This window comes from Heloderma suspectum, chromosome 11, assembly GCF_057233095.1.
Source record: "Heloderma suspectum isolate Gila_16-S chromosome 11, 16-S_ref, whole genome shotgun sequence".
NCBI classification, from domain to species: domain Eukaryota; kingdom Metazoa; phylum Chordata; class Lepidosauria; order Squamata; family Helodermatidae; genus Heloderma; species Heloderma suspectum.
Genome location: NC_139468.1, coordinates 30,973,149 through 30,985,583, shown reverse-complemented (window position 1 = coordinate 30,985,583; position 12,435 = coordinate 30,973,149). Strand labels below are relative to the sequence as shown.

Sequence of the window (12,435 nt, the reverse complement as noted above, 5' to 3'; positions counted from 1 at the left end):
CTGCTCCTGCTACCTGACCACTTGCCAGATCACCTCCCTTCTCCATAATGTTAGCAAGTTTCTCCAAATGACAGTCCCAATGCCCACTCCAAGATTCTGTGCTCACATTCCCCCCTCCCACACAGATAGAACGTTCACAGGCACACCTTGCATATGGTTGCATCAAAAAATAATCTTTGTTGTGCTTTGACCAATGTGCAGGAATGCATGTGCTGAAAGACAACCCTGGCACAATTGTACGTGTCTCTACATCAGTGGCTGCTTTTTGCAATTTTTTTATCAATGAACACAAGTGTGTGAAGGGGGAGGAAAAGATACTGTCAGGGCTGGGCCATTGGCAGTAGTCTGGGGTGAGCCAGGAGCTGGGAACCTGAAACCATCTGTTAAGGTGGTAGTCAGGACCAAAAAACAAGTCAGGGCCACATCTAGGGATGTTGAAGAAATCCACAATGGAATGAAATGAATTGGGATTTCTATGGATCTGGCCCGTGGATTCTACAGTGGACTGGCTTTTCCCATGTCACAGGGATTCTGTGGACTTGCAGATCAGATTTTCTTACTTTATGGAATTTTATGCAAATTTTGTTGTAGAAAAATATGTAAAATAAAAAAAAAAAATCAGCCGAAAATGCACATTTCCCCCATAGGCTAAAGCTTGAAAATGCATATTGTGTGTGTATGTGTGTCTGTGTCTGTGTGTGTGTGTGTGTGCATTTGGGGGAGGATTTGCTCATTTGGGGGGATTTGTGCATTTTGCAAGTGTGAATTTGTACAAATTCAGGAACTTGGGAAAAACCCGATTCCGTCAATGAGTGGACCATGGAATGAAAGGCTTCTGACACTTCATGAAGAGCAGACAGAATGGATTTTACAAAATCCATAATCTCTAGCCACATCAGAGCTCATGAAAACTTGGTTGCTTGAGCAAGGCTCAACTGAAAGAGGAAGACTTTTAATACTCGTTCCTGCCCAGAAGGTTCTTCACTGGGAAGTCTGCCATGTACAGTTCCATGGTTCATCACATGGGGCAGCAGCATGCAGATCCAGCAATTCCTGACAGATGCAAACTAAGTGAATGTTGTGGCAAAATGGGGTATGTTCTAATTTCAAGGATTGATTTTGGAAAAAAATCCTAGCTAAAGAGGAATACATGAAGGAAAGCAGTACAAAGTAAAACCACAGGATAGTGGAATGGAACCTGAGAAAACCTTGCTTCCTTATCACATTATGCTGGGGACTAAGCCTATTTGATCCCAGGTGTGCAGGAACAAGTTGTGTTGAATCATTTTTGAGAGAGAAGTGCTCAGTGTGTTCTGGACCGAAAGTGACTCTCTTCTCCAACATAGTTCAGAGAAAACGTTCACAGAACCAGCTTGGGCAGGTTTTATGATAAATAGTCCTAGATAATGCATGAAATGGAAGATGCACTTCCCTGGGACTGAGACTAGCCCATGTACAACTTGCTGGATGCTACTGGAAGTTTTTTTTTTAAATGTTAGGGGATAAAAGAGGTAAGCACTGGATTTGACAAGACAACCATTAATAATGACAAGAATGTGATGTTAATGAATGCATTACAAAAAAACCAATTAGGTTTTTCCTGATAAAAATGGATGGAATAATGAAACAAACAGTCTTTGCACACTCCCAGCCTACATCTAACGTCTGTTCAGGTTCTCACAGTCTCAGCCTCTGTGGTGGGAAAAGAGCAAACTCTTCCTGGACACCCCTGACCCTTCCTGGGGATGTATGAGGATTTCATGTTTGCTCGCAAGACTTCTGAGCATGCCCAGTTCGACGCTCCAAATGCGAACATGAGCAAGTGCCAGCTGAAATGATTGATGAACTGTCCAACAAGTGCTTGCATTCAGATTCCCAGTTCAATTTGCACAGATTCAGTAGACCGAATCAGCCTTGCTTTAGTCCATGGAGGAAATTTGCACAAATTAGGAAATTAAGAAATTCTTGATTCCCAGTTCGATTTGCACAAATTCGGTAGACTGAATCAGCCCTATTTTAGTCTGTGGAGGAAACTTGTGCAAATGAGGAAATTTGTGCAAATTTCAGAAGATTTGCGCAAATGAGGAAATTTGTGCAAATTTCAGGAGATGTGCGCAAATCTCCCATTCAGTGGCTGCTCGGTTTGCGCAAGTATCCCATTCGGCAGAGTGAGCCGCAATTGGAAATGCAAATAGGAATTGCGTGTGAGACAAATGATGGGATCGATATTCAGAGGTTTCTGGTGATCTCAAACATTGCTTGTCCCCCTTCCCTCCCCCCTCCCCCCACCAAATCTGACAGCAGTGCAAATATCAATCTGCCACTCAGCGTTTCCCACAGACACCTGGCTGATGGGCAGTTCTTGGGGGCACTTACTGTTAAGCAGTGGAGGCTGGGGGCTCTCTGATGTCAGTGGGGCAGTAAATCCACTCCGGGTTTTCAGTCAGAACCAGTCAGAACTCTAAAGGAGCTCTCCAAGATGTGGAACGGATTCAATGCCCCACTGACATTGGAGCCACCAGCCTCCACTGCTTTTAAGTAAACATGCTTAGGATCAAGTGTCACAATCTCCAGCAGTGGCTGAGATCCTTACGTGTGATATTTGGCTTGAGGGATCATTGCAGCAGGAGAACAGCATTCTGAACGCTCTTCTTTGTTGGTACCTAGGACTGCCTGATGAGCAAGAGCCTGGATCCAATAGTAAATACAGTGACTCAGATTTTGAGGAAAACCTACCCCAAGAAGCCGCTTCCTTCAGCTGCTCTTAGAAGCTCCTATTCCTTTCCCATCCCTGGGAGAACTGAATCTCCACATCCCAGGCCTGAAGGTAAATGGTGGCAATGTATGTTGGGAAGAGAGAGAGAGAAAAAAGGATATATTTCCTTCTATTTCCAATGTTAAGGTTGTGAGTGCCATTGTTTATGTAGCCAACATAGTTTCACCCATGCGCAAGAGTGAGGTATCGTCAGGCTTGGGGGAACTCCAAGGTTTGCAGTATAACATTTTTTTGGGAAAAAATACAAAGGGGGGATCCTCCCCCCCCCAAACACAGCCAGATGAAGAACTGGCATGCTGTGGTGACCGAGCATACTCAGAATGCTCAGTGTTTGGGGTGGGGTGGGGTGGATGGAAAACCAGGAAGAATGGGGAAATGGAATGGAATCCCGAACAGAAGCACTAGGGATGTACGAAAGGTACTTACCTTTCTGCGGATTATGCTGATGCGGGGGGGGGGGAGGCGTTCCATCCCTCCCCCCGGAATCCTGGCTGGCCGGCTCCGCTCTGCAGGGATTCTGCGGAGCCGCCGGCTGGCTCTGCCAGCAGCCGGACATCCGGCCGCTGGCTAGCAGGGACGCAAATGACAGCAGCCATAGCTGCCGCCGTTTGCGTCCCTGCAGTCAGCCGTGATAGGCTACGTAAATGTTTACATAGCCTATCACGGCTGATTTAAAACAACAACAACAAAAAAATGCGCGTATGCAAATGGCGGTGCCCATGGGCGCCGCCATTTGTGTTCCTTATTTTGGCACGTCTTAGTCTACGTAAACATTTACGTAGACTAAGACAGCGAAAATAAGGGGAACGCAAATAGCGTAGATGCTATGCTATTTGCGTTCCCCTTATTTTCGCTGTCTTAGTCTATGTAAACATTTACGTAGACTAAGACGTGCCAAAATAAGGAACGCAAATGGCAGCACCCATGGGCGCCGCCATTTGCGTACGCGCGTTTTTTTTAATTATCAGCCGTGATAGGCTATGTAAACATTTATGTAGCCTATCACGGTGTTTTTTTAAAATCTAGCCGTGATAGGCTACGTAAATCTTTACGGAACCTATCACGTTTTTTTATTTTGTTTTTTTTTTACCTGGAAATGGCGGCAGTGGCAGCCGGTCGGAAGACCGGCTGCCGTCGAACCACCGCTGGATCCGCTGCCAGAGCCGCCGCCGCCAGGAAGATCCGCCTAAGGTAAGTCCCGTCCCGGGGGGGGCGGGGGAGGTGGGGGGCCGTTCCGCCACCGATTTCGGGGGGCCGAATGCGCTGGCATTCGGCCTCCCCGAGATCCGTGGTGGAACTTTCATACATCCCTAAGCAGCACACAGTTTTGCAACATTTTGTTGCAAGTAGGTATGTTGTGGAAATCCACAGTGGATTCAAGTGAGTTTTGATTTCTATGAATACGAGCTGTGGATTCCACAGTGGACCAATTTTTCTGAGTTGTCCAGATTTCATGGGCTGGAAGACCAGTTTTTCACTTTGGGGGTGTATTTGCATCAACATGCATTAGTACAATAGAATGAAATTCTGGTTTAAAACATCTGATTCCCTCAATGAGCAGATGATGGAATGAAAGACACCTGACAATCACTGAAACAGAGACAGAACAGATTCAACAAAATCCGTACGTCTGTAGCTGCAGCATCCCAGTTGTTAGAATTTATTGCCATCCAGGCTCTTGCTTTTGGAGCTGAAGTAGTCATTATGTATGCTAGAAAACTGTAATGTTGTAGAAAAAAAAGGAGGAGGAGACGATGATGATGATGGAAAGAGCAGGATGAAGAAGAGAACAGAAGGAATAATCAAGGTTACAATCTACCAGCAGTTCTCCCATGCAAGCCCCTTTGAAATGAATGGGAGTTGTTCCAGTAAGAGCACAAATTTCCTTGGGGCTTGTATGCAATAAAACCTACTGGTAGATTGTACTTTATGTGTTTATATTGTTTCTTTCTTCCTACATTTGCAAGGAATAAATTAGATAGTTCAGGGATGGGCAGCTTTTTGCAGAGCCATTTCCCTTGTAAGGAAAAGCATTGCTGGGCGCTAGATCTATTTATTTACAAGTTGAACATGGGGATTCAATGAGCAACCAGGCAGATAGCACTAGTTGTCAGTAGCCCAAAAGCAACAGCATGTCTGTGGAATGCTAGCCATTAGTACCTCAAAGGCAACTTCACACCCAAGGGTCATTCAAACCTCTCAATAGGAACCTCATTTGTTTGCTAATGGATCGATGTCATACTAGTTGTCCCTTTGCTGGTGGATTTTTATAGCAGTCATTTTGCTGGTCAATTTAACTTCCTTTTAAAAGAATAAGCAAGGAGTAAAAACACAGACAGCCATTTTCCAAGTGCGAACACCCTGAAGTATATGTAACAGAAACGTAGTATGCTATGTCTCTGAGCCCATGCTGGCAATCAATTTATCTCTGGAAGGATTTTTCTTGCCTCAAGCTAGCATGGTCATCTGTATTATCCTACTAAGTGGTAACGGGGAGTTCCTTTGAACCACACATCACACACAGATGTGTGGTAGAATGCTGGTAAACCCCAAAACGATTGTCTTTATGGAATCTCTGCATTGTTTTGCATACTGGGAAGGAGAATTTTAATGTTACACTTCTACATTGAATCAAAAACCCGAGGAAGCAGCAAGGGAACGGTAAGATTCCGCTCACAGTTTAGGATAAATCTATGCACAATACTAGCAACATGTTTAAGCATTTTTTAAAACAAATCTTAAAGAAATGCTTTTACTTCGAAGAAGAAAAAAGTATGCCTCAATCCAAAATATGCCCCTGATCCTGGCTGTAGTCTAGAAATATTCATTGTTGGAAATCCGGGCCTTTTGGGGCTCACTGGATTTCTGCAGTGTGCCCAACTCGGCTTGCATTTATAAGCTGAGCTGGGGGGGTTGTTCCTAAAATCTGGGAACTTTTTCAGGGTGTGTGTTGCATAAAAAGCAATTTGTGCAAATTTTGGCCATAATTTATACAAATTGCAGAATTGCACAGTTATGGCCAAAAGTTGCATAATTTGTGCAGATTATAGCTGAAATTTGCACAAATTGCTTTTTACACAAATCCCCCCCCCCCCGATATCTGAGAGCTGGCCGCCTGACCCAGTGCAGATTGAATCACTTTCCTGCCAGTTCACGGGAAAGTGAGCTGAAGTGGTGGGGGGGCTGACTAAAGTTCGGCAAGCTTTACTGTCCAGATGGATTCATCCTACATTCCTACCATGGTCCCATGCCAGTTTCCTAATAATAAATAGTTTCCTCCTGGCTATGTTTTGCCTGTAAAAATTGTGTTTATTGCAAACAGTACCTTTGAAGGCAAATAGCCATTTAGGAGGTGAAATTTCTCAGCAGAAAATGGTCATGGGGGCCCTGATCTGGATTGAGAGCATGTTTTGGACTGGGGCCCCACAACTGCTTTTTCTCCAAAACAACAACAATAAAAAAACTCATCCAGGTTAACCATACTTGTTTAAACATGTGACAAACATCACATATGGTCTGGCCCTTAGCAGGTTGATTGATACACGTGCCCTTTAATTGTTGCCTGAATTGCTTTTCTGTGACTTGCTTTTCTGCTCCCCTGTCAGTATTTAAGTGACCCTCCCACCAACTGCATGGTGCCATCAGCCCTTGGTATCAGCACCCTCTTCCCAACAAAGTGTCATTTCTGTGGGTGGGACTCATGAAATGATTACCTTCCCGCAGGTAACACGGGGCTAAATTCAGAGAGCCAAATTCCATTTTGGAGAAGCTCCCAGAGGGTGCCATTTCAGTGGTAGGTGGAGCAAAAGGGGGTGGGGCCAGAAAATAAAAAATACCAGCATATTTTAGCTTAAAGCTCTTACTGCCGGTAAGTAAGCCTTAGGAGAGGCATTTCAGCAACCAACATGATCAGTGGTTGGGGGAAATAGGGTGGGGCCACCAGCACGGGGCATTGCTGTGGCATATTCCCTGGTTCAGAGATTCTCTCAAACTATATTGTCAGTATGCTGGCAACCACTGTCACCTGTCTACTGTGTAATACAGTCAGATTTCTCTTACAACCAGGTACCATCTAGAGCTAGTTCAGTACTTCACTCTGGTATGGGTAATACAGAATTCTAGTTCTTAAGAAACACTCTCTCAGACAAGATTTGTCTTTTTGTCTTTTACTACGAAGTATTGTCTCTCATCTGGCAAACCTCAGAGCTAAGACATTTTAATTACTCTTGGGTGAGAAGCCCATACTGGGTGATATTAGCCATTGGAATCCCATTTTTAATTCCAGAATTCTCTTGGAGGCATTTGATTATAGAATTTCCTAATTGAGCAGCAGGAAAGATTTGCTTGATCTGCCACATGGCTATCTCAGGACACTCTGAGGGGCAGATTTTGTCCCCAGGGCTGAGGTTCTGCACCCCTGATTTAAAAGTTACCTGGGCTAGGTGGGAGTCACACTTGCAAAGGCTGGGGTACAGAAAAAGTCCTGACAAATGACCAGCTTACCTAGTGGTTGCATGCAGAGCATGATAAGTTACCACTGTATCAATGTCTGTATGTACCCAGCCACTGCAACTTTGGAATACTTAAAAGGAAGAGCCTTTTGTATGTTTAAAGATGACTCCAACGTGTTAGGAAATATTTCTGAGCCTATATAGATGACCATTCCATCATATGTGACAGTCCATGTGTGGTAACACTCTCCCGAAGGTTTGGCAGGATGACACAAATGATCGAGCTGGCCCTCTGGAATAGAGCTCAGCTCCTTGGGTAGTTTGGTCATTGGCAAAGCTCTTAATTCAGTCAATGATTCAATCTCTCTTTTATTCCTTGCAGATTATTGTGATGAGGATTTTGAGGAGGAAATCGAGAAGGACTTCGATAATGAGGATGTGGAGAATAAGGAAGAAGTAAATATTCTTTTGGGACACTGTTGCATGCCAAACTGCCATATGTTAAGTAACCAGATGCAAAGGAGGCATCTGGTTAAATAACCAGATGCAAATGGAGCACATGTGAAGAGGAAAGAAAGATAATGGTGGCCTGTGGCAAACCGGTTTTGTGGGATCGGTTCCAGCTTCTTCCTCCTGATGAAGTGGACAAGGTGCTTTCATCTGTAAGGCCGACCACCTGCTTACTTGATCCTTGCCCATCTTGGCTCATTATGAGCTGCAGAGAGAGATTGGGTGAGGGGATCAAGGCGGTGGTGAACGCCTCCCTTGAGGAGGGAGTGATGCCATCAGCCCTCAAGGAGGCAGTGATAAGACCGCTCTTAAAGAAGCCCTCCTTGGATCCTCAAGTTCTGAACAACTTTCGCCCAGTCTCAAATCTGCCATTTTTGGGCAAGGTGATTGAGCGGGTGGTGGCGGTGCAGTTGAAGGCACATTTGGAAGAAACTAATTATCTAGACCCATTTCAGTCGGGCTTCAGGCCTGGGCATGGGACAGAAACAGCCTTGGTCGCCTTGGTAGATGATATGAGGAGGGCTCTGGATAGGGGTGAATGCTCCTTCCTTGTTCTCCTCGACCTCTCAGCGGCTTTTGATACCGTTGACCACGGTATCCTCCTGGACCGCCTGGAGGGGTTGGGCATTGGAGACACCGTATTGCGGTGGTTCTGGTCCTTCCTCTCCAGCAGGTACCAGAGGGTAGCACTGGGAAAGGAGGTTTCGGACCCGTGGCCACTTACGTGTGGGGTGCCACAGGGTTCCATCCTCTCCCCGATGCTATTTAACATCTATGTGAAGCCACTGGGGGCTATCATCAGGAGGTTTGGGGTGCAGTGTCATCAATATGCGGATGACACGCAGCTCTACCTCTCATTCAAATCTTCACCAAGGTTGGCCGTAGAATCCCTGTCCAAATGTCTGGAGACGGTGAGTGGCTGGATGGGGAGGAATAAGCTGAAGCTGAACCCTGACAAGACCGAGGTACTTTTGGTGGGAGACAAGTGGAGGCTGGGGGATGTTGACCTGGTGTTGAATGGGGTATGGCTACCCTTGAAAGACCAGGTCCACAGCCTGGGGGTCATTTTGGACTCCCACCTGTCCATGGAGGCTCAGGTGTCAGCTGTGAGCCGGACAGCGCTGTATCAACTCCATCTGATACGGCGGCTGCGCCCCTTCCTTCCCGACCATCTCCTCCCATTGGTAGTACATGCCCTGGTCTCCTCTCATTTAGACTACTGTAATGTGCTCTACGTGGGGTTACCCTTGAAGACGGTTTGGAAGCTGCAGCTGGTACAGAACGCGGTGGCTCGCCTGATTAAAGGCAGCCGCCGGCGAGATCACATCATTCCAGTGCTGAAGGAGTTGCACTGGTTACCAGTTGTTTTCCGGGCCAAATTCAGGGTGTTGGTTTTGACCTTTAAAACCCTATATGGTTCCCGCCCAGCCTATCTTAAGGAGTGCCTCCAGCAACACCAGACAGGCCGCTTAACAAGATCAGCCTCAGATGGCCTTCTCTCTGTCCCATCAGCCAGGACAGCTAGACTGGTGGGGACGAGGGAGAGGGCCTTCTCTGTGGTGGCCCCCACTCTGTGGAACTCCCTCCCTAGGGAACTCCGTCATGCCCCCTCTTTAATGAGCTTCCGTCGTGCATTAAAAACGTGGTTGTTCAAGCAGGCATTTGGGGTGGGTTAGGGTATTTTTTAAAAAAAAAATTATGGTAAAATTTTATTGTTTTAAATTGTTTTATGGTGGGTTGTACATCGCCCAGAGCGGCTGGGTGACCAGTCAGATGGGCGATTAATAAATTAAATAAATAAATAAATAAATAATGAGGTGCAGCTTGTCATTTAAGAGCCTTTGTGGTGTAGTGGTTAGAGCAGGGTTGGGAACTTGGTGCTTTCTAGATGTTTTGGATGACAGCTCCCATAATGCCTGATCATTGGGCATGTTGGCTGGGGCTTATGGGAGCTGTAGTCCCAAACATCTGGAAGGCACCCCTGGGTTAGAGTGTCAAACTGTGAGAAGGGAGCAGGTTCTCTGCTTAACCTTAAAGTTCACTGGTGAACTTGGCCAGATGGCATCTCTCAGCTTAACCTATCCCTCTGGCTTATTGTGGGAATAAAATGTAGGGTGGAGAGAACCATGCACACTTCCTTGAGCTCCTTGGACTAAAGACAGGATATAAACACAATGAATCAATCTGTTAGCCACAACCCATGTCATGGACATTTGACTCTTCACACCTGATAAGTATGGATCACACGTTCATGCTCAAGTTTCCAAGTTCCACTCTGTGAATAATTTCAAATCTAAAGAACTTTTTTTAAAACAAAGGATGAACTGAAAATGGATCCATTAAACCACTAGAAGCTATTTATACAGTGTCTGCTTCAGGTTTTGGAGGGCACGACTCTCTCAATTGGCCCCTCTCTCAGTGAGTCTACCTAACTTTAGCTCAGGATAATCATCCAGACTTCAATTTATAGGTGCAAGTCCTTCTCTTTATTTAAGCTCTTTATTTTATATAAAAATAAGAACATAAAAATATTAATAAAAAGAAATGTAAACAAAGAATAAAATGAATGAAGCAGTAGCCTCTGATGTCCCTCAGTCTCTTATTTAATCCCACTGGTACAAATTCTGGGGACAAGCAGTGGCAGCTCCAGGTTTCTGAGGGCCCTTGGGCAAGTCACCCTCAATGGGCCCCCTCCCTCACGAAGCCTACCTTCTCACCACCATTGTCACCAGCTTCTATTGCTCCTCATCCTCTTCCTTATCATTGCTACCACTTGCTTGCTTGACAGGCAGAGATCCAGTAAAGGTGTTGGCAATGGCATCTACAAGAGTCCTCCTCTTCACCCTTGCAACCCGCTTGTTCACCTGCCTCTCACTTTGCCCCGGCCAATGGTGGTGGTGTGAAGGAGGAGCACCAGATGCCTCTGCCTACTTGCTCGCTGACTCTCAGCCTCATCAAGCAAGGAAGTGGTAGCAATGATGAGGAAGAGTATGAGGAGTGATAACAGCTGGTGAACGATGGTGGTGAGAAGGTAGACTCACTGAGGGAGGAGGCCCATTGCGGGTCTCTTGTTCAAAGGCTCCCAAAAACCTGGAGCTGGCACTGGTGGTGATTATTTAAAACTTGTAATCCTTAGTCAAGTTCCTTTCTGGTTCTTATTCTGGTAGGATGATGACTTAGAAACAGATGTTGATAAACTCCTGTCAAAACCAGAGCTTGACCGGCCAGAATCGGAACTTGAACAGTATGAAGCCATGTGTCCGGAACTGCACTGCAACTTTTTGGTGAGACTCGCTTGAGTTTTGAATTTTTCTATAAATCTATCTCCTGTATGGAAGGAGCCATGTCAGTTCTCTCTCTCTCTCTCTCTCTCTCCCCCCCCCCGCCCCAATATTGGTAAAGGAATTAGAATCAGAGTCTGAGGCTGAGACAAGTTCTGAGGACATCCCCGGGACCCTGACGTGTTCCTGTCTCCATGTCATTCCAAATGTTGCTTCCCCAAAGCACCAGCCCAAATGCAGAGAGAGGGACCAACTCACAAAAGGAGAAAAACTACCACAAAGGGAAACTTTCAGGGTTCCAGGGCAGAGCTGGATGAAAAAAGGGAAACCTTCTCAAGAACTCGGAAAAGTGGCTCGGGATGGATCAGAGCCTGTGGTGGGTTTCTTCAGAGAAAGTGACATCCCAGACAAGGACCATGTAACTACTCATCACTCTCATGCCAAAGACAAATGGACCACCCGACCTCAGTGTATGAACTCCTGTAGGCCTGGTTGCCAAGAGACAGTGGAGGCTTCTGAGGTAGTGACAAAGCTTTTAGAGAGACATCCAGGGAATCTCCCTTTCCACAACCCTCAGTTCTACATGGCGAGAGCCAGTTGCACCAGGTCCATTCCAGACTACAGAGTGTTGGCATTCCCTGATCTTTGGGGTCACCAGCCTCCTCCTTATAGCCAGTCCATACAACAGGGGAGGTGCAGCATTCAAAGGTAAGTCACTTCCCTGCCATGCTCTGGTATCTAGATAGAGGATTATGAGAATTTTATTTTTGCTTGCAAAACATGCAAGCATGCCCCATTTGAAGCTCCAAATGCAAGTGTGAGCACCCATCTGTCAAAAATATTTGCAAATTGTAAAACCCGTCCTTGTTCCCAATTCCAAGTTTGATTTGCACGAATTTCCTAATTTGCCCAGATTTCCTCAGTAGACTGAATCAGCTCTGCTTTATTCCATGGATGAATTTTTTGCATATTGGGGCATCTGTGCAAATTTGGGGAGATTTGCGCAAATCTCCCATTTGATCGCTGCTCCATTTGCACAAGTTTCCCGTTTGCGCAGAGTGAGCAGCGTTCGCAAGTGCAAGCAGGAATTGGGGCGAGATGAGCGGCGAGATGATGATTGGAGAATCCTAGTGTTCTTGAACATTGCTTGTTCACCCATCCCTAAGATAGGGGAGTAGAAAGACATGCACCCAGGCAGCACAGCATCATGGGGGGCAGGGGGAAAGGTACAGCAGTGTCAAATGTCTCTCCCTCTAATCGCAAACTGAGCTGGGGAGTGCTGATGGCTATGTAGCCAAAACAGGAGAAACAAAAAGGAGGTATACTAGGGGAAGCCCTAAGGTTTGCAGAAGTACCAACCCCAACCAAAAACAAGTAAAAAACCTTTAGAGAGAAAAACCTAAGTGAGCCAGTGTAG

The 12,435-nt window shown here is 45.9% G+C and overlaps 1 protein-coding gene across 1 annotated transcript in view; it reads left to right on the top strand.

Annotated features, from left to right (window-relative positions):
* The window catches only part of AGBL1 (AGBL carboxypeptidase 1), a 732,367-nt gene that overhangs the window by 83,928 nt on the left and 636,004 nt on the right, over positions 1 to 12,435 (top strand). Inside the window, 4 exon segments of the mRNA XM_084816379.1 lie at positions 2,668 to 2,827; positions 7,610 to 7,683; positions 10,905 to 11,021; positions 11,140 to 11,726. Of these exon segments, the coding sequence (XP_084672505.1) occupies positions 2,668 to 2,827; positions 7,610 to 7,683; positions 10,905 to 11,021; positions 11,140 to 11,726 (938 nt within the window).